This window comes from Enhydra lutris, unplaced genomic scaffold, assembly GCF_002288905.1.
Source record: "Enhydra lutris kenyoni isolate GAN:26980312 unplaced genomic scaffold, ASM228890v2 scaffoldscaffold30, whole genome shotgun sequence".
Lineage (NCBI taxonomy): Eukaryota > Metazoa > Chordata > Mammalia > Carnivora > Mustelidae > Enhydra > Enhydra lutris.
In genome coordinates this window covers 9555464-9576799 of record NW_019154114.1, presented here as the reverse complement: position 1 = coordinate 9576799, position 21336 = coordinate 9555464, and the positions used below count along the sequence as shown (strand labels likewise).

The 21336-nt window shown below is 39.1% G+C and overlaps 1 protein-coding gene across 1 annotated transcript in view; it reads right to left on the bottom strand.

Moving 5' to 3' along the window:
- LOC111152905 (HYDIN, axonemal central pair apparatus protein) overlaps window positions 1-21336 on the bottom strand; it is a 298524-nt gene that overhangs the window by 159274 nt on the left and 117914 nt on the right. Inside the window, 3 exon segments of the mRNA XM_022511638.1 lie at window positions 1599-1742; window positions 3537-3810; window positions 6864-7102. Coding sequence (XP_022367346.1) covers window positions 1599-1742; window positions 3537-3810; window positions 6864-7102 — 657 coding nt within the window.

The window sequence follows — 21336 nt, the reverse complement described above, 5'->3', positions numbered from 1 at the left end:
GAAACTACAGCACAGATTGTCGTGAGGAAACAGCTGGGAAAGTGCATGTGAGAAGCACAGCTTGACGCCACTGGATACCATTCAGTTAAGTGGTGGCTATTCTTTTTTTTTTTTCCCTCAAATTTTTATTTAAATTCTAGTTATTTAACATACAGTGCAATATTGATTTCTGGAGTAGAATTCAGTGATTGATCACTTACATACAACACCCAGTGTTCCTCAGAAGTGCCCTCCTTAATGCCCATCACCCATCCAGCCCATCCCCTACCCACCTCCCTCCAGCAACCCTTAGTTTGTTCCCTGTCATTAACAGTCTGTTCCAGTTTGTTTCCCTCTCTTCTTCTTTTCCCCCTCTGATATGTTCATCTGTTTTCTTAGATTCCACATATGAAATCACATGGTATCTGTCTTCCTCTAACTGACTTATTTCACTTAGCATAATACACTCTAGCTCCATCTGTGTCTTCATGAATGGCAAGATTTCATTCTTTTTGATGGCTGAGTAATATTCTACTATATCTATCGCATCTTTAACCATTCATCATTTGATGGACATTTGGGCTCTCTCCATAGTTCAGCTACTGTTGATTATGCTGCTATAAACACTGGGGTGTGTATACCTTTTCAAATCTGCATTTTTGTATCCTTTGGGTAAATATCCAGTAGTGCAATTGCTGGATCATAGGGTAGCTCTAGTGTTATTTTTGAGGAATCACCATTCTGTTTTCCAGAGTGGCTGTACCAGCTTGCATTCCCACCAACAGTGTAAGAGGGTTCCCCTTTCTTCTCACCCTCACCAACACCTGTTGTTTCTTGCGTTAGTTTGAGCTGTTCTGACTGGTGTGAGGTGGCATTTCATTGTGGTTTTGATCAGTATTTCCCTGATGCTGAGCGATGTTGGGCATATTTTGTTTTGTCTGTTAGTCATCTGGATGTGTTTTTTTGCAGAAGTGTCTATTCATGTCTTCTGCCCATGTCTTAACTGGATTATTTGTTCTTTGGGTGTTGAGTTTGATAAGTTCCTTACAGATTTTGGATACTAACCCTTTATCAGATATGTCATTTGCAAATACAGGCTGCCTTTTAGTTTTGTGAATCCTTCCTTTGCTGTGCAGAAGCTTTATATCTTGATGAAGTCCCAACAGTTTATGTTTCCTTTTGTTTCCCTCGCCTCCGGCGATGTGTCTAGTAAGAAATTACTACGGCTGAGGTCAAAGAGGTTGCTAGTGGCACCTATTCCTACTGATTATAATTATCAATAATTCTACTCCAACCCTTTCTATACTGTGATGTTTATTTAATCTAGTAGAGTAAAAAGATCAACTAGAATGCATTTTCAGTGTGCTGGAATACCCCTTCACTTACTTCGGTCTTCTAAATCAGGAATGATGGAAGTAGAATTTCCATCGCAATTTACATTTCAGAGGAATGTAGGTTTAGATTCAGAAGTTTTAATTCAATGTGTATTGGCCTCTGAAGCTTAAAAAACGCTGGCTGGGGGTGGGTGTCAACAGTCTTCCCATTAATTTAGCTTCCAAAATGAAAATGTGAACATGCTGCCCCTCCCCGACCCACCCTGGACAGCAAGCCGCACTGACCTTCTCCAGTCGGTATATGAGCTGTTTTGTGGACAGCTGGATAAGCGGCGCTATAAACTCACAGAGGATATTCACAGTCATCACCAAGCTCTTCCCCTTTTGTGCCCCGATCATGGCATGGCACACCAGCTTTTCTTTGACTTTCTGTAGAGGAGATACACCAGCACTTTTGGAATATCCATTGCTCCGAAAACTTATTTCTCAACAATCAGCAAGCTAATTCTCAACTACCTGCCTGGAAACCCCAGGGAAAAAGCACATTCTTCTGAGCGGTGCATTTCAGGGATTGCTCTCTGTCACACTATTATTAAAGTCTGATTGGCCGACTATGTCCTGGGTGGATCCCGTGTTGGTTTCTGACTGCTCCTGAGGACACAACTGATTTACATTCAGTTTAACATGTATTATGTATCAGGATGGTTAGGGACTGGACATACAGAAGAGTGGCAGATGAGGCAGGTAAAATCCATCCTGGGCTTAAAGTTCAATGGTAGATACAAGATTTCTTATCAAGCTAGCCAGGAGCTACGGCTAGAAAAATGTTGCCTTTCATTCTTGAGTATTTAAAAATCATGCTATAGAAACCAATATTTCTTTGGACCCAAGAGGCCCAGATTTTCATAAAGTACAAAGGGTTTAGAGTGAAGTGATATCTCAAATAGTTTATACTGAAGAATATTCAGGTTTTGGATGTTAATGAATTTAAGTCTCTTCTCAATTATGTACTACAATTATGTACTACAACAGGGAAGAACATTCTGGGAAGCTTTTAGTAAATCTAAACTGAATTTAGAATCCCAGCTGCTCAGATTTAATGCCTTTAAAAATATGATCAGCTCTCAAGAACAACACTGTAGATGTGCTCCCACAACAGACTGCCAGTGTCTTGAGATGAGGGGCTGCATTCTAGCCATCATGCAGCCTCACTGCCTAGCACAGTGTTTGTTGTGGGGTACATACTTGGTAAAAGTTGGCTGAATCCCTGAATATCAGAAAGAAAGAGCACATTATTCACTCCACGATGGGAAATAATCTTTTCATTTTTGCACTGAGGATGTGTTTTGCCTGAAAATGCTCTGTGAAGAAAGAATGTAAAGGAGGTAAAGGTCCGTGACCCAAGAGGAGCTAAGGCAAAGGACGGGCTTTCTCATCTTGTCTGCTGGGAGACCAATTTCTCCCCTTTCCTATTGCGTGAGGAAAAAGTTCAGTATCACCTCCTACTTTAGTGACACCAGCAGGAGCTCAAGCATGATCATCTCACATCCACAGAGCCTGCGTTTGTGAGGTAGAAGAGGCTCAGGTGTGATTTAGGACATTTCTTTTATTTTTTTGATGGTTTCCAATTTCTATGAGGGAATACGAATAAACAGACAATGATTTGGAACAGCTTAAATGTTTAAAGCAGAATAGTGATGATATAAATATGAGCAGGACATCAAAGCTGATGATAACTCAGCTTTTTAATTGACAAGCAAAACAATGATGGTTATAAATAGGAAACTGTTGTGTCAGGTTGAGAGGGAAGGGACCAAGGATGTCCCAATCCCTAGATAGGAGAGTTGCCTGAGAGTGTCTCTAAAAACATCCTTTTTGAAGAAATGTGAAATTAATATTGCTTAGTGTTGAGAGGAGGCTTAGCTTTGGCTGAACGCTGGCTATCCCTCTGCCAGAGACTTGCTGGCTGGTCCCTGCTGACCCTGGGGAGGAGAACCTACTTGAAATGGCAGTGTAAGGTTGAACTCATGGTAGCTATAGAAACAAACAGAAAACTGAGCAGAGCTGAACCCTGAGAGCAATGGGTGCTGCCATGGTAACTCCGTGCTGTGTGAAAGGAGCAACCACATCCTTTCTTCAGATGAATGTCAAGGGACTCTCCTAAGAAATAGAGCAAAGATTTATTTAGGGGAAAAATAGCTTCTAAATGTGCTATCCTCTTACCCTGGGAGTAGCAGAATAGCCTTCGAGTATCACGTCGATCGTCTGGTCAGGGTACAGCTCCATTCTGACGGGATGGAGCTGAAACACGGGGCCCAGGGGCGCCCTGGACTCCTGGGAGCCCTGAGGTTGGGGCTGGCTCTTAGCAAGACCCTTCTTAGCCAGGCCCTTCTTGCTCAGCTTGCCCTGTGGACAAAAATCTTCATTCATCCAGAACAACTGTTGGACCCGACGTCCTTTGTTGGTCAACTTGAAGCGGTAATAGTAGGTGTCCAGGCTGGAAAAGAGGAGGCAGGGGTTGAGAGCACTCAGCGTTGGGGTGTTCTGTTCAGTTTTCCACACTTGGGATTTACTCCTCTGAAAGTATTTTAAAAAAGAGTAAAGAAATGGACATTATTTTTTTTTTTTTTTAATTTAGGAAGGCTACATGATGAGGCTATGAGGAGGCACCACAGTAATGGGACAGGTTTATGTCCATTAAAACATAATGGAGTCCACAGCCTTGAGTCCGGCACCTGGGTCTGGTCCCTGAGTTGCCATCACCAGGGAAGGGGCACAGAACACAGACACAGTATGTGAGAAAACCACTCTAATTTATGAGAAATGATTCTGAGGAGTGAAAGGAAGGCAAAATACCTCCTGGAGGAGAAATACATTTCAACACCTGTTGAGTAAATTTCCACTGACTGAGCAAAATACCTTGTGATGTGCTCAACTTGAAGGGCACTTGGAAGAGAAACCACACATACCCAGCAAGCCCGGCCAGAACTCAAGGGGACTGTATGATGGACCACAACCTCAGCTGGATTAGTCATTTTTCCCAGACTAGTCCTTTAAAAATGCTGCTATTTCATTCATGAATTCATTTCTTCATTCATTCATCTATACTATAAATATTTATAAAGAACCTCTTGATTGGCTCTTTGTGAGACACTGGGATTTCTAAGACCTTGGCTCAAACATAATTTTGTTTAGTATTTTTTAAAAAACTGATTTAGGGGCACTTGGGTAGCTCAGTTGATTAATCTGCCTTTATCTCAGCATCTGCCTTCAGCTCAGGTCATGATCCCAGGGTCCTGGGATCAAGTCCCATATTAGGCTCCCTACTCAGTGGGGAACCTGCTTCTCCCTCTCCTCCCTGCTTATGTTCTCTGTTGCTATCTCTGTATCTTTTTCTCAAATAAATATATAAAATCCTAGAAACATAAAAATAAAATAAAATAATGGATTTATAAACTTACTTAAAATTTTTTTTCCCCCAGGGAGAAAACTCATCTTAGAATGGAGGACTTTTTTATTTTTAAAATTTTATCAGGCTTTGAGACTTCATCTCCTCTGTTTCTCATTACAAATAGCATCATATCTAATAAGTAAGTTGAAGCATCAGATAAATAATGAGTATTTGCCAGCTGTCAGGTGTAACCATTTCTATCTAAATATGTGTCCACAGAGTATGTTTACTACAGCAGCTTGACTTCATGGTTAAGTCCAGGCTTTAGGGAAATAAATAATACAAACTATTTATAAAGCAGGCAGTGTCTCTGTCACTTGTACATGGTAGGTGTATCTTTCATCCTCACAGCAACCCAGTAATAATAAGTATATCTTCTCCCATCTTATAGGTAAAGAAATAGAAGCTCTGAAAATTTAAGGGCGTTGCCCCAATATACGCAACCAGAAGAGGCGCCATATGGGTTTTTCTTCAGACAATTACATTCAAAAAAGTTGGCCAACTGTTTCTGTAAAGAGATGAATAATAAATACTTCAGACTTTGTGGGCCATGTGGTCTGTCACGACAACTCAATTCTCCATTGTAGTGTGAAAGGAGCCCCAGAAAATGTCTGTGTAGGAATGGGCATGGCTCTGTGCCAGTAAGACTGCATTTACAGGAGCAGGCAGTGGGCTGCTGTTTGCCCACCCCTGCTTTTGAGGCTTCTCCTGGAGGTTGCTGGCATCATGATTTTATGGTGAAAAGAGTAACAGCAGGGTTTGTCCAGAGAAGAAATTGGCAGCTAAAAGCTGCTGTTTGCTTCTGCATTCATAGACAACTATTAGCTAACCCTCCATTTCTAGGCAAGTGTCAGAAAATCCTCGGGGGCTATCTGACACTATTTGGAGACTAAGGAGAACATGTAATTAAGTCTGGCATGCAGTGTATTGTTTTCTATAATTATATTTGAGTGCACTTAACAAGAAATTTGGAAATAGAAGCATAGTACGCAATGACAAAATGCCCTAGCTTATGGCCACTAGATGGGTGGAGAGGAGTATTTTTATACCTAGTTGACACAAAAACTGTAATTGGATGCTTCTCTGAAAACATGTGCAACTCAACGATCTGACTCACCTGTTACTTCATGCCTATTGGTTAATGTAGTTTCAATCAAGTGTCCTGTGTTGTAGATGGAACAGAGGAAAAGGGGTGTGGATGGGCTTTTGGGGAGGGTCCCTAACTGATTTTTGTCAGGCACATCCTCTATAAGTATAGCGTGTCCATCTTGGTTTCAAGGCCTGTTACACCAGCCAGGAGCACCCCTCTGAGATCTGTTCACAGTATTGCCACAGACAGGCCAGATTCAGCTGGCCCCCAAGAGCCCACTAGCAGCAGCCATGTGACTTCTCTGGGGAGCCATGAATAAACCCCCATATATATCCTCCCCTGTTAAATACCAGAAAAATTACCAGTCTTGCAATAACTGATAATATACATTTTTAATCTTCCAAGTTATACTCTACTCAGGTCACCACCGAGTTGCGTCTGTTTTTTTACATTCATGGAGAGGAATTAGCAGTGCATTGGAATTGAAGAGGAGACATCATGGCTGAGATTCTAAATTTGTCACAAAGAAGCCACAATATGTTTGAGAGAAAAAGGAACTTCCAGAATTCTCTTCTCTAGTGTGGAGGGATACAGCTTGGAGAACTCCACTACGCTGTGCCTAGGAAATGTCTTCTGACAGATGATGTACCCATTTGGAGGGAGATTAAAGACAGGAAAAGGGAGGGGAGGCTAAAGACGCTAGTTCTATTTACTTAAAATAGTTTTTCAGGGTGTCTGGGTGGCTCTGTGGGTTAAGCCTCTGCCTTTGGCTCAGGTCATAATCTCAGGGTCCTGGGATCAAGTCCTGCATCGGGCTCTCTGTTCAGCACAGAGCCTGCTTCTCCCTTTCTCTTTCTCTGCCTGCCTCTCTATCTACTTGTGATCTCTCTCTGTCAAATAAATAAATAAAATCTTTAAAAAGAAATAAAAGTTTTTCAAGGTAGAGGAGATGCTCAGCTAATGCAACATCTCTAGTATCTGTAAGAATCAATCCAGGAAGTCTCCCTACCTAAAATGTGCTCCCAAATTGAGTTCTGGAGCAAATGGCTTATCTGAGACAATGGTGGAACCAACTCCAGAAGCCTGGACAGGAATCCGGTAAGTGCTGCTATTTTCTATGTCCAAGATGACCGTGTCTTTGAATGTCAGGATGTCGTTCACGTTGGCCTTCAGTGTCAGCTGAAGATCGGTTTCCGGGGGAACCATGCCCTCACTGGGTTCAACTGTCCACAGGGACTTTTTGTGTGCCTGCAACACAAGACTACAAGTTAACAGTGAAGATATTCTTGGCTTCTCATTCTGCTCATGTCAAAGCTCTCTAGACTTCAAATGGCTGGCACTGCACATCAGAGACAAACATTATTTTTTTGAATCAAAGCAGCTGGGTGTTTGTTGGCTTTTCTTTTTTTCAAAAAGCAATCTGAAAAAAAAAAAAGCAATCTGATTCTGAAGAGCAAACCTACAATTCCACTTTTGAATGCTCTGTGAAGATTCTTTATATCTCTTTGTTCTCTAGCAAGCTTATACTAATGATCTGCTCTAATCTCCAAATTCTGAGATACCAACAGAAGGTACAGCATCTTTCCTGGAATCTGTAATTTTTAAAACAAATGTTTTTCAAGGGCAAAGTTTCTATGATGTTATAGTGAGGATGAACAACTTTCATTAATGAACACAATACAGGAAGTTTTGATATATATTATTTCATAATAATCAATGGAATTTCATTTGCTAATATTTCAAACTCATTTTGAAATACATGACAGGACTCATTAATAGAGTTGAAAGTGATGTCCACCAATCTATTTCCGTTAACCACTTAGACTCTCATAGCTCACTCTTTCCTCCCTAAGGTCTTTGGCCAAATGACACCTCTCAATGAAATCTACTCTGCCCATCACATTTTAAATTGCAAACCTTCCCCCCAGTACTCCTGATCCCCTTTGCCCTGTTCACTTTTTTCCCCCTGGATCTCAGATTTTGGAAGGTGAGGAATTTACTCCATCAGAACACAGAAATGGACGCATAACTTGGTATTTCATCTCCTATGGGGATTGAAGGCCTGGGGTTCATACCTGTCTGCTGTTAGGAAAAATGGAGGGGCAGCTACAAGAGAAAATAAGAAAGTTCTAGAGCAGATCATCTCAGCTGTTGGCCCTTATTCCCAAATTAGTGGTCTTGGAGCACTCTACATAGTTTTACTCATTTATGAGACTCAGCTTACAAATAAAACATAAATCAATGCCATTTTTTCCTTCTTTTTATCAAAAAGCAAATGCCTTTCAGAAGAAGGTTCTGTCAGTGTCATCTCTCCTGTTATAGCCATTTATTTTCCTCCTCTAGCCAGTAGCACAGGTCAATCCTCTGTTCACAATGAAGATAGGGTGTCACCAGCATAAGTGCTATTTCGAGTCAGGGGACATTAGTTTTCAATGGATGGGTACCATTTCTATCCTGATTCCTGCTGACACAGGTTGGCTACTCTGGAAAGAAGATATTCTCCAGGGCTGAATTGGTGAGTTTTCTTTTTGATGAAGCTTATTAATCAATGTTTGGCATAAAACCAGGCAGCAAAGTATATCATAGAACTCACGAACAAGGCACATTGAAATGCCAGCTGCTAAGGTACTGGACTATTCTTCTCCAAAGTCAAGCTTTAAACTGCTCTAACACCCTTGTGTCTCTTTGCTCTTTGACTTTTAGGGATGTCCTTTGCTACTAGGAAGGACTTGGCATATGTGATATTTTCTGTTATTAGGTGGCAGTTCTGATGGGAGAAGGAACGGATGAATGATGATTATCATAGCTATGGGGGACACTGCACAACCTTTCAAAACCCCAATAGAGTAAGATGAAGGAAATGGGTTAGGTAGAAGTGCTCTGAAGGAAAGGGATGTGGGTTCGAGTCCCAGCGCCACTGCTTTCCAACCACTGGATCTTGGGCACGTTACTTAGCCATGCCCAGGCTCAGTGTTCTCATCTGGAGCTCGTGACACCAGCTGCACCCTCTGTGCTCACCGTGGTGATGCTTCAGCGAGGTCTGGCATGTGAAACTTGGAGCAGCGTCTGACAGAGTAAGTCCTCACAAATGATGCCATTGTCATCATTTCACCAAAATATGAAATGCTCCACATGACACATGATTATAGGCTCGCTGGTATTTGCTAAAAATAATAGATTACAAAACTGAGGAAACAAAGAGGGATGCTAAGGAAGCATATGACAGACATTACCCTTGCCAGAAGAGAAACAGCATGTGAGTGTCTGTGGAAGGCAGAGTTGTAAGGTGGTCCCCAAGGTGTCTGTGTCCTGGTGTACAGGTATCTTTTCCCAGTTATTTAATCGAACATGAATCTAGGTGCTATGAAGGGATTTTGGAGATGGAGTTAAGGTCCCACGTCCACTGATTTTAAGATGGGGAGATTATCCTTAGTGGATCAGATGAGCCCTTCAAAGGGATTGGGCTCACTCTGGAAGACAGTATGGAGATTCCTCAAAAAGTTAAAAATAGAACTATGCTACAACCCAGCAATTGCACTATTAGGTGTTTATCCAAAGGATACAAACAGTGATTTGAAAGGGCACGTGCACCCCAATGTTTATAGCAGCAATGTCCACAATAGCCAAACTGTGGAAAGAGCCCAGATGTCCATCAACAGATGAATGGATAAAGATGTAGTGTACACACACACACTCACACACACACACACACACACACACGGAATACTATTCAACCATCAAAAAGAATGAAATCTTGGCATTTGCAATGATGTGGATGGAACTAGAGGGTATCATGCTAAGTGAAATAAGTCAATCAGAGAAGGACAAATACATGATTTCATTCATATGTGGAATTTAAGAAACAAAGCAGATGAACATAGGGGAAGGGAAGGAAAAATAAGATGAAAACAGGAAGACAAACCATAAGAGGCTCTTAACTATAGGAAACAGACTAAGGGTTGCTGGAGGAGAGGTGGGTGGGAGGATGAGGTGACTGGGTGAGGGGCATTAAGGAGGGCACTGGATGGGATTAACACTGGGTGTTACACGCAGCTGATGAATCACTAAATTACCTCTGAAACAAAGCAAAACAAAACAAAACAAAAAAGGTGGGGAGATTATCCTTGGCGGATCAGATGAGCCCTTAGGGTTTCACATATTTGTTCCAAAAATGATAAAAATGAGCTTTCCTAAGCCTTCCATCTAAACTTCAGCAATAGCTGTCTCTGGTTCTGTTTTTTTCTGAGAATTGGGGGTAAAAAGGCCGAGTCCTTAGAGCAGCCCATGAACAACACGTACAGAAGGTTAGTACCTGCATGCCCACGGGACTGTGAAAGATGGAAAGATGGTGATCTTCTGCAGTTCAGAATTCCGTGCCCGCTGGTGATGAGTGTGACACCCTGAAGTTTCACGTGTCTGAAGATAACGTTTGCTTTTTGCCTGATACTAGTGCATCAGCGCACTTCTTAGGCAGCGCTCAGCTCCCAAGGTAATACAGTCAGAGCTTTTACAAGTTTCCTCATGCTGTATTTAATACTTGCCATGAAAGGTGGAAGTGAATGCCACTGTTTGCACATGTCATCTCAACAATAAATGAGTGGGAATGTACTTAGGCAGACCTCCTCTTCCGTGGTGCGAATGACCATGGAGCGTGAAGAAAATGCTGCGGGCTTTCTCCAAAATGACTTGTTTGCCAGTTAAAATCTGCAAGAATTTCCTTCCATGGAATGAGAAGGCACAAATAACAACAGGAACCAATGTGCAGAGCTAGGGATTTCTTTGGATTAATGCTATTATCTCAGCAGACGATCAATTCTTTGTGGAATAAGGACAATGAACAGTCACAGAGGCCTTTCTCTTTTTCATCTGCTAAATGCTATCTCGACTCATTTGATTCTCTTCCCTGAAGTGAGTCACTTTGCTGCTTAAAATAATTAACTGAGAATTAGGAGGTGAAGTGTGAAAGAAATGGTGCTGGGGCTTTACAAGAGAGGCAGGGAAGGGTAATGTTTACAGGAGTGGGCTCTGAAGTCACATGACTTGGTGGTCAACCATGGACTCTGCCATTTGTAGCCATGTGATCCAGGATTAATTAAAAAATCCATTTCAGTTTCCTCATTGTTAAATGTGCTGCTTGAAGACGAAATAAGATAGGTGCCAAGCATCCAGCATTTTGTCTACCACAGAGTAAAAGCTCAATAAATGGTGGGTATTATTAACATTATCTATCAATACTTCACGTCCGGTTCCCCTTCCTGCTTGTGTCCTCCCCAGTCTTCATTAGTGACAGGGTTCCTTCTCCCAGGCCTGACCCTGCTCCTCTCCTGCTGAAGATACTGGAAGGCTCTCCAAGGTCTGGACCAGTGGTGTCGAATCCTTTATCCCCTTTGAGAATGCGATGGAAACCCACCACAGAAAATGTAAACACACACACACTTTACATATAATTTGGCTATTTGCCACTTACTCCGTTTGCAACATGGCAGCCTGTAAACAAGACTGGAATACTGGACAGAAGCCTTTGGTCTGTAGAATCTATTCCCAACTCTTCATAAGAAGCCCCCAGTGCACTTTTCCAGGTTTTCTTCCTAGGCACTGTCAATTTCCAACATGCACCCCTGGCTTCCGCCCTACCAGCTCACCCATCCTTCCCAAGGGTACCGTACATCATCACTGCATTTAACCATGCTACTCTCTGGGATCGCACACCCCATTTTTCTGTCTTCTTCCTTCTCCTCCTTCCAGTCTCCACTCAAATGTTTTATGTATGAACACTTTAAGTTTTATAGAAGAATTAATCCCTTCCTCCCTGTGGGTACATATCATAACACAGTGCACTGTAATACAGTGTTTGTTGTGTATTCATTTCCTCTTCTGAGATTATAAACCATTCGAAGAAAGAGACCATCCTGTGCGTTTTGATGTCTCTCACTTTAGTTAGCACAGTACCAGGCATGGGGAAGGTGTTCAAAAACATTTTTTTTGTCAATAAATATATGAAAATATTCAGCCTTACTGGTAAGCTGAAGAAACACTTACAATACGACTTTTTTTTTCATCTGCCAGATTTGGCAAAAATAAATCAAATGCTGGCAAGTGTCTGGGAGACGGTGACATTCTTTAGCACTGTTGGGGGCAGGATGTAAATTGGTATAAATTTTCTAGGAGAAAATTTCATAAGATATGTCAAGCCTTTTAGTTATGTTCATGCCAAACGACCATTTCTAGAAACCCAGTTTAAGGAAACAGTGAGGAATGCGATCGGCAATTAGGACACGAGCATTGTTTATGGTGGTGAAAAACTGGAAACAATTTATCAGTAGGGGATTAACGAATCAACTGTGGTGGAGCCAAGGGATGAAATAAAATCAGTCAGTGAAATGATCTGAACAGGAATATTCCTTAATGATTCATATCGAACGTGACTACACTTCATTGTTGAGTGAAAATAGCCAGTAATGAAGTACTATTATCCCATGGGAGGGGTTAGAAATACACAAATATACACACACACAGTGATGTTTCAGAAGATATACACTGAAAATTTAAGAGTGATTATATGCTTGGTGGCATCGTGAGTGGTTTTTTTCTTCCTCCATTTGTTCTACAAGGATAATGTCAATCGCATGGTAAGAAGACACGCATTTGTATTTATTGAAGAAAGAACCTGTCCTAAAAGGATATGGGCCCTCTCTTTAGAGCCCATGTAATTTTAACTTTGTTTGCTCTCTTGCTTCCACTTCATTCCCAATTTATTTCTTAGAAGTTTTTCTTTGTAAGTAAATAATACAGGTACACAGCGTAAAACTCAAATGAGTATAAGGGTCAAGAATCTCTTTCTCTCTCTTCTGTCTGTTGATGGACACTAGCTGCCATCCCGAGAGGCAGCCACTGTTGGTGGTTTTCTGCATAGCTTTCCAGAGAGTCTTTATGACTTAAAAAAAAAAAAAAGCCCATTTACATATATACTACGTTTTCTTACACAAATGGTAATAGCATAATACTTTCCTGCAGCAAGATTTAAATTTTCAAATTTTTATGAAATGTACACAAGTAATTTGCAAAGTCAAATGATTCTAAGAAAAAACCATGAAAAACAGTAATCCCTTGAACCTACTCTCCCACACTTCCCCACTAGTCCCATCTTTGTCCATTAACAGAGGCAACAGCTATCCATTCTTTTTGCATTTTCTTTTGGCATTTGCCTTCCTCTAAGGCATCCACTGCTACTTCTTAACTTTACAATTTGAGCATTACCAATTTACTTCTCTCTACAGAAGACAATGTCAGCTCTCATCTTTTCCTCTCTCCATCACTTTCTTCCCCCCCATCCACCCAAATATAGTTAAAATTTACTTTCTGGTGAGAATCTATACTATTATGAGCATGCAAATACTATTCACAGCTGAGCTATGAAAAGCATACTGTGATTACATTTCCATTTGTGTACAACTTTTATTTTCCCAGGAGTTAGTGTCTTGTCTTTGCTTGTTGTTTAATGTATCTATCATGGATGCATCCCCAAATTCTCAAAGGGGTAAATGTCCTCTCAGTACTTTCAGAAACATCCAATTTTGTATCAGCTGCATTTTCTTAGAGATAAATCTCTCCTGGAGTGATCTGTTCTGCAACCCCTGCCTGGAGTGGCTGCTCTCTGGGCCTGTAACACAGCTGGCCTCCTACGAATGCCACATAGCATGCCCTGTGTATTCCCTGAGTTTCTTTCCTGTATCTGAGCCCCTGTATCTCAGATCTCGTGTTTTCCTCACTTTGGTGGAGAATGTTCTTCAGTACCTTCCCAAGGAATGATTCATGGAGGGTAAATGTTTTGATCTTGCATGCCTGAAATATCTTTATTTTACCCCCACACTTGATTAATCTTGTGGTTGGATGATGAGCTCAAGACTAAAATTTATTTTCCTTCAAAAAGTCTTTTTTCCACCCCATGTTTGCTGTCTAGAAGTTAGAGGTCACTCTGGTTCCTCATTTTTTTTTTTTTTTTTGAGCACTAATACTTTTCCATTTGGAATTTAAAGGTGTGTTCTCTAATGGGCTTATTTTCATCAATTATGCAGCATATTTGATTTCCATAAGTTTCCATAAGTTATTTTCATCAATTATGCAGCATTTTTGATGAGACTTTTCCATAAGTTTCCATAAGTTCTTCTCTGTTAGTTCTGGAGAAATTCCTTGCATAATCTCCTCACCTCCATTTTTAAATTTATTCTTTCTTGAACTACTTATTTGTATCTTTAAAATGCTGAAAAAAATCATTTAATTTTCTAATCTTTTCTCCTAGTTTCTAGCTTTTCCTCCTGTTGTTCTACTCTCTAATAGCTTCTCAATTTTATTTTTCAATTCTTTTATCAAAATTTTACCTTATGTGATTGTATTTTTAACTTCTATGAAAATTTTATTGCTCCTTTAAAAAATATATCACCCTGTTCTTGTTCATGGATGCAAAATCATCTTTTATTTTCCTGAGATTACTAATGATCATTTTAAGCTTTCTTCTCACTGTATTGCCTTTGTTTCCTCCAGGTTCTCAACTTCAGGTTTTCTGGTTCCCTGCTGCTGCATTACAGGTTTTCTTGATGCAGCTTCATTCAGTCCTTGTGAAGCACTAAAACTGTATGTGCTCAAGCAAGGGCCACCAGATATTTTAAATGCCCAACTATCAGTTTATTTCTGCCTTTTCTTGAAGTTAGTGAAACTGCCCAGAGAATATTCCAATCTGCTGCTCATGTGCTGGGGATTAAGGGAGAAGGGGGCCTTTGAGAATGAAGACTTGCTAGTAGTCCTCTTATTTTCACAATGGTAGCCTGCCCTCAGCAGTGCCTGAGAGTCAGCAGCCAGTTTACTATTATTCCTTTTCAAATAAACGGTCTTTGTGTCTCTGGATGCCTTTAATACCTATTCTCTGGTCTTAAGCAGTTTTACTATAATGTGCCTGGATGTGGTTTTCTTTATATTTATCTTGCTTTATGTTTATAATCTTTTTTGAATCTGGCTTGATGTCTGAGCCATGATCTCTTCTCCATTCTCTTCATTCCATCTGGTACTCCAATAACCATACCCTCTGTGTGCATTTGTTTGTGTAACCAACTCTTCTACATTTTTCATCCTTTTATTCCTTTCCCTTTTCATTTTGGGTGGTTTCTTCTGACATATCTCCCACTTCCACAATTCTCTCTTCATCTGTATCTAATAAGCAGTTAAGCCCATCCACCGAGTCCCTAATTCCAATTGTATTTTTCAGGTTATCAGTTCCATTTGTTCTCTTCTATACTTTCTGTAGTTGTACCAAAATTTTAAATCCTGCCTTTTAGTTCCTTGAGCACATTAAGCATATCGTAGTTTTCTGTTCAGTAGTCTTATCTCCTTGTATGCCTGGTTACTTTTAAATTAACTGTTAGACTTTGTATATCAAAACTGTAGATACATGAAATATTTAAAGCTTAGAATAATGTTTTCTTCCTTTGGTGAGAGTAATATATATTTGCTTCTGGGAAAGATGTGGGGAGAACTAACAATTCTAGATGTTCTTTATCCAGGCAGAGATTAAAATAATTTGAAATGAGGGTCTATGTTAGTTTACTTTTGTTCCCAGGGTGTAGCTTTGTCAGAGTACTAACCAAAAGTCTGAAAGTTTCACCAAGTCCAATCTTCTCCAATGTTTATCTCTCTAGCAAGTCCAGATTTCAATTTTTATCTTCACAGACCTGTGAGTTTTCTGAATGCTCTTTTTAGTTTTTCAACCTCTGCAGGGATTCCATAGGAAAAACAGTCACAAATGCTGAGCATATATTTCTTGGTTTTCTTTTTCTTTTTGTTTGTCACCGGCGTTGGTACTTTTAAACTCACAGTTTTTCATAATTTTGCCCAGATTTTCTCCTTGTTCTTAAAGGGAAGTAGTTTGGCATAGTAGATTGAATAAGAAGTGGTTGGTCACTGGTCTGCTGAAAGTTCTTAGTGGTCAAATAATTGCCCTACCTTTTGATTTCCCCATTTATGGGGGAAAAAGTCTGCAGGAATTTTAAGGCCAGCTGAGTTTGGATGCATGAGGGAGGCAGGTATATGTAATTCACATCACTTGTAAGTAATATGTACCACAATCTTTTCAGGTTACTAGGATGTATCTTTAAACAAGGACTGTAACGTCCTTTCTGAAAGTCACTGCCTTCTTGAAACTCAGTGAACGTTGTCAGATCAAACACAAAGCATGAAGATAGTTAACTAAAAGGAAAGATGACAGCTCCTAAGCATGTAGACATGAGTTACACAAATTTCAGGGAGCATCTGCACAAATAAATGAATAAATAAGCTCCAAGGAGATAGAGAATCAGAAAGCTATTGAACTTGAAATTTCTAAATACTAACCTATTTTCTGATAAACCTCTTTTCTTTGATGTGGAAGAACATATATGCACTCATTAATACAAATATTTTCTACTTTATAAGAAGTCTTCACTGTCAGAAATTTAGAGAAACAAGTGAAAAGTGAGGAAAAAGGTAGCTTTAGAGCTCCCATTTCACAGAGCTCTGTACTATATGGATCAGTTCGTTTGAAATTTTAGGGCCTCTCTGAGTGTGCCTTATTTATTTCTCTTTCTTATCTAGGAAAATAATATAAAGGATCTTAAGATATAGTGTCATAAAGATTTAAGTCTTTCCACAAGTCATTTCACCTAGATCTTTTGGCTGTCAACATTAATAATCAAAGCTAGCATTTATTGAATGCCAAATGCTTATTTTTCACGAGGCACTTCCTAGATATATTATCATGTTTAATCTTCTAGATGCCATTATTAGCTCCATTTAAAGGAAAGGAGTCAGTCTCAGAAGGTTAAATAAGTTTCCCAGAGTTTGAACCTGTAGAATTAGGACTCCATTACAGATCTGCTTGACTACAACATCCTTACTCTTGATAGTATGGAATACTACTTCAACACTTATATATTAAACAACTCTTTGTTGAGTGACTACCATACATTAGACAATGGTATGTGACACATGACCATGCCACCCTCTGAGAATGTTGCCCTTCCCTCTCAGACACATCCCAATTTAATGTACTAACATTCCATAGGGGGATTTTTTTTCTTCCAAAGTATGAAACTTAATGCTGCATACAACAATTTCATCACAGATGTCTCTAAAAAAGACACAAGTGCCATCCTATGAAGAGCTCTCCCATGTCATTTATGCCCCTCCAGTTTTTGTCTTTTTTGCTTATGACAGGGAAGAGGAAATGGGCCTAAGAAAGAGTATGATTTTCTTCCTGAAAAACATTATATAATTTTGACATATGTGTGTTGGTGATCTTATACTATTAATAAACCTTTACACCATACTACTTATCACATCTCTTCTTGTCTTTTTTCATTATATAAAAGTGTTTATTTCATTTTATACTAGCTTATTATTGAATATGACTGCTCTCTGTGCACAGTCAGATTAAGTTCTTTTTTTTTTTCAAGATTTTATTTATTTATTTGACAGAGAGAGATCACAAGTAGGCAGAGAGGCAGGCAGAGAGAGAGAGGAGGAAGCAGGCTCCCTGCCAAGCAGAGAGCCTGATTTGGGACTCGATCCCAGGACCCTGGGATCATGACCTGAGCTGAAGGCAGAGACTTAAGCCACTGAGCCACGCAGGTGCCCCAGAATAAATTCTTTTGTTGATAATGACAATGAGAGCCATCCCTTAAAAGTGACATGAGCTGGTATCTTAGTCAGTTAAGGCTGCTCTAACATAGACTGGGTGGTTTATAAACAAGAGAAACTTATTTCTCATAGTTTTGAAGGGTAGAAGTTTGAGATCAGAGCATCAAAATGGTCAGGTCCTGGTGAGAGCCCTCCTCCAGGTTATAGACAGCCATTATTTTCATTGTATCCTCACATGATGGAAAGGGTGAAGTTCTCTGGGGTCTCTTTTTTGAGAGTGCCAATCCCATCCACCTTCATGACCTAATTACCTTCCCAACCCCTAACCTACTTATACCATCATATTGGGGGTTATGATTTCAACATATGAATTCTGGAGGGACACAAATATTTAGTTCACAATGACTGAGTACATGATGCTGCTGGTAATGGAGAACAAGTTGTAAATTTTTATGGAGGAGGGAAGGTAGAATTTGGAAGAAAAATACATCTGACCAATATAAAGGAATTTTTCCTTAATCTCCCTCTGTGGTGACCAGCATTAACTGTAAAACTGAATAATAAATAATTAGAAAAAACAATTTGCTAAAGTTAATTAAGAGCTGGAACAGGCAGAGTGAAGATGGAAAGTCTTGCAAATCATGCAAGAAACTCATATATTTTTCTTTTATTTTCTAGATACCCTGTATCTAGAAATACCCTGTTCATTTGACAAATCAACAAAACCTCTGCCTTTCATTTTGGCTTTAGCTTACATTCAAACTAATCATATTCAATCAGTAGAGCTGTTGTTCTAAATACAGGGAAGGTACTGACCCATCATGTTACCTAGTATTCAATCGATAGCTTTCCTTTTTACAGTGTGGTTTATAATCAGTATGATCTGCTGGAATCTGTCTTCTGGGTTTCACATTTAGCTTTGCCAAAGTAAAAGAAGTCTCAGTGAGAGTCAGGGTAAGAGGCTCACAGCTCTCTGTCAAGCACAATCCTTTGCTTCTGTAAGTTTCTTGATATTCATTATTGTCCTTTGTATTCTCTAGTCACTGCATAAGTCCCTTGGAATGGCTCTCAGGAAAAGCACAATCCATTTTGGAATGGCTATGACATTCATGTGTTAAAGAAAAGATGCCCATCATGATAAACTAGAATGTTATCCTCTTATTTACCTATTCTTGTGAATTTATTTTTATAGATTTCTCATAACTAAAGCAAAGATATAAGAAAATTCTGCTCCCTTATGCCAAATGAAGACAAAATTCACCACCCTTTTGTAAGTACTCACTATAAAAATTAGTATAGAGAACGGATTATAAATCAATATTTGAAACACAACCTTCTAACACATAGAAAAAAGAGATACATTTTGAAACAAGGAAGAACCAGGCATAGTTATACTCCAAAACAAGATTAACATTGTGTGGAACAGAAGCAATAAGAGGGTCCTGAAGCCACAGATCTCCTGGGCTGTAGGTCCTAAAATCAAAAAGGAAACTTGAGGGACAAAAAGAAAGCCAAAAAGATTTTGCAGGAAGTAAGGGATAAGAGCTAGAGTTCCCAGCCAAGAAAGCTTCCCTGAATTTGAAAGAAGGCCGAGCAAAGCTGTGATTTTCCCAAGGCAATACACACACAGTTGTGCCAGTGGTGGTGGTGAAGTACAGACTGTCATGTAGACAGGTCCTACGTCAAGCCATTGTCAAGTGTAATGATTGAATCTGGTTTTTCCAGTATCCCCATGGGGGAAAAAGGCTCAACACTTGATTCTGGGCTTGTGACAGTTTTTCAGGGTTAAGGCAAATGAAGAAAATGTTAGACAAGGAAGCAAGACTACTGAGAATGAGAAAAAATATACGTCATGCTAGATTAATCAATCATTTAAAATTCCAAATGCTAAGAAGGACAGTTACAAACAATCAGCTAATGAATTAATTCTCAATGAATCTATAGAACTAAGTGAAATTGATTAGAAAGTGTTTCTGAGGTCCTCAAAGAGATGGGTAAGATAATATATGTGAAACAAAAATTATGAAACAAAACCAGATATGAATCAAGAATAGTGCTTATAAGTAATCAATTATAAATCTTGGAATTGAAAAATATAGCCACTGAAATTAGACTAAAAAATTAAATAGATGAGGTAAACTTTAAATTTGCTGAAATAAAAGGCAGAATCTGTAAACTAGAGCATACTACTGAGGAGGCAGCACAGAGAGATGAAGAGATGAAAGACATGGATGAGAAATAAAAATAGACATGTAGTAATGTACTAGAATGTGTGTGTGTGTGTGTGTGTGTGTGTGTGTGTGTGTGTGTGTGTATTTTGCTCAAAGCAGGAGAGAGATAGAAGGATGAGCAAGGAAGAAACATTTGAGGAGATAATAGCAAAAACTTTCCAGTATTTAGAAAGGTCAAATCTTTCAACACCTTTAATGAGAAATCTACAAAAACCAAGAATAAAAACACAATCTTAAAAGCACCTTGTGAGAAAAAGAAATGATCTATAAAGGAGTAATAATCTAACAATGGAATTTTATCAGCAATGACTGATGCCAGAAATCAATCTTCAAAGGAAAAAATATTGTCAAATAGAATTTTATACTTAGCTAATCTATCATGCAAGAGTGAAGGTGAAATCAAGATATAGTAAAAAATACATAAACTATGACACGTCTATATAGCACAGAACTTAGAGATATATAATTTAGCACAAAGAAATACAAACAAAGAAGGAAGCAGAGAGATACAAAAGAATAAAGAAAAATCAGCAAACAATTTTGTTAACTAGTGAGTAATTAATTACTGACAAAAATCAACAACTTTGTGGTAAAGAAGAGAAGATCCAAAATTCTATACAATAAAAAAAAATTATGGAAGAGGGGAAAGGTCAAGATATAATAAATGGGTGATGGATTCCTTGTCTTATTCTTGAGGAGGACCAACATTCTTTCATTATTGTTAGAAAAAGATATGATATTTCTTAACAATATAAAAAGAGCTAATTAAATAAAACAAGATCTTTAGCTTTCAAATGACTATAGGAAATGTATGAGAGGTAGGGCTCTCTTGGAGGAGGGCTTGGAGAAAATTCATCAATACAATATAAAGCAGAAAAAGAAATAAATAAAGAAGGAAAAAAGCCAGAATAGTATATGGGAAATGACAGGGTAGAAGTGAGTTCATATACATCAATAATTATAATAAATTTTAAAAGGTCCTGGTATGGAAGGTTGAATAATGGGCCTTTAAAAATGTTCATGTTCTAATCCCTGGTATTTGTGAATATGCTGCCCTCACATGTCAAAGGGGCTTCCAGATGTGATTAAGGATTTTGAAATGAACAGATTATCCTGGGTTATTGGGATAGTCCTAATGTGGTAACAAAGGTCTTTATAAGAAAAAGGCAAGAGTGTCAAAGAGATATAAGGATGGAAGCAGAAGTCAGGGAAGAGGGAAGATGGTCTGTTGCTGGCTTTGAAGATGAAGGAAGGGGTCACAAGCCAAAGGATGTTGGTGGCCTCCAGAAGCTGTAAAAGGCAAGGAATTAGATTTTTTTTTTCTAGAGTTTCAAAAAATATATACAGCCTTATAGATGCATTTTAGACTAATGTCCTCCGGAACTGTAAGATAATAAGTTTGTCACAGCAGCAATAGGAAACTAATATTCCTGTCAATTAAAAGACAGAGTCTATCATTAGATTTTTAAAAATTGGGTCATATGCTATTTAAAAGAGATTTTAGGTTGACACACAAAACAAACACACAGACACACACAAATCTGAAAACAAAGGACTGGAAAGATATACCAGAAAAATGCTAACTGA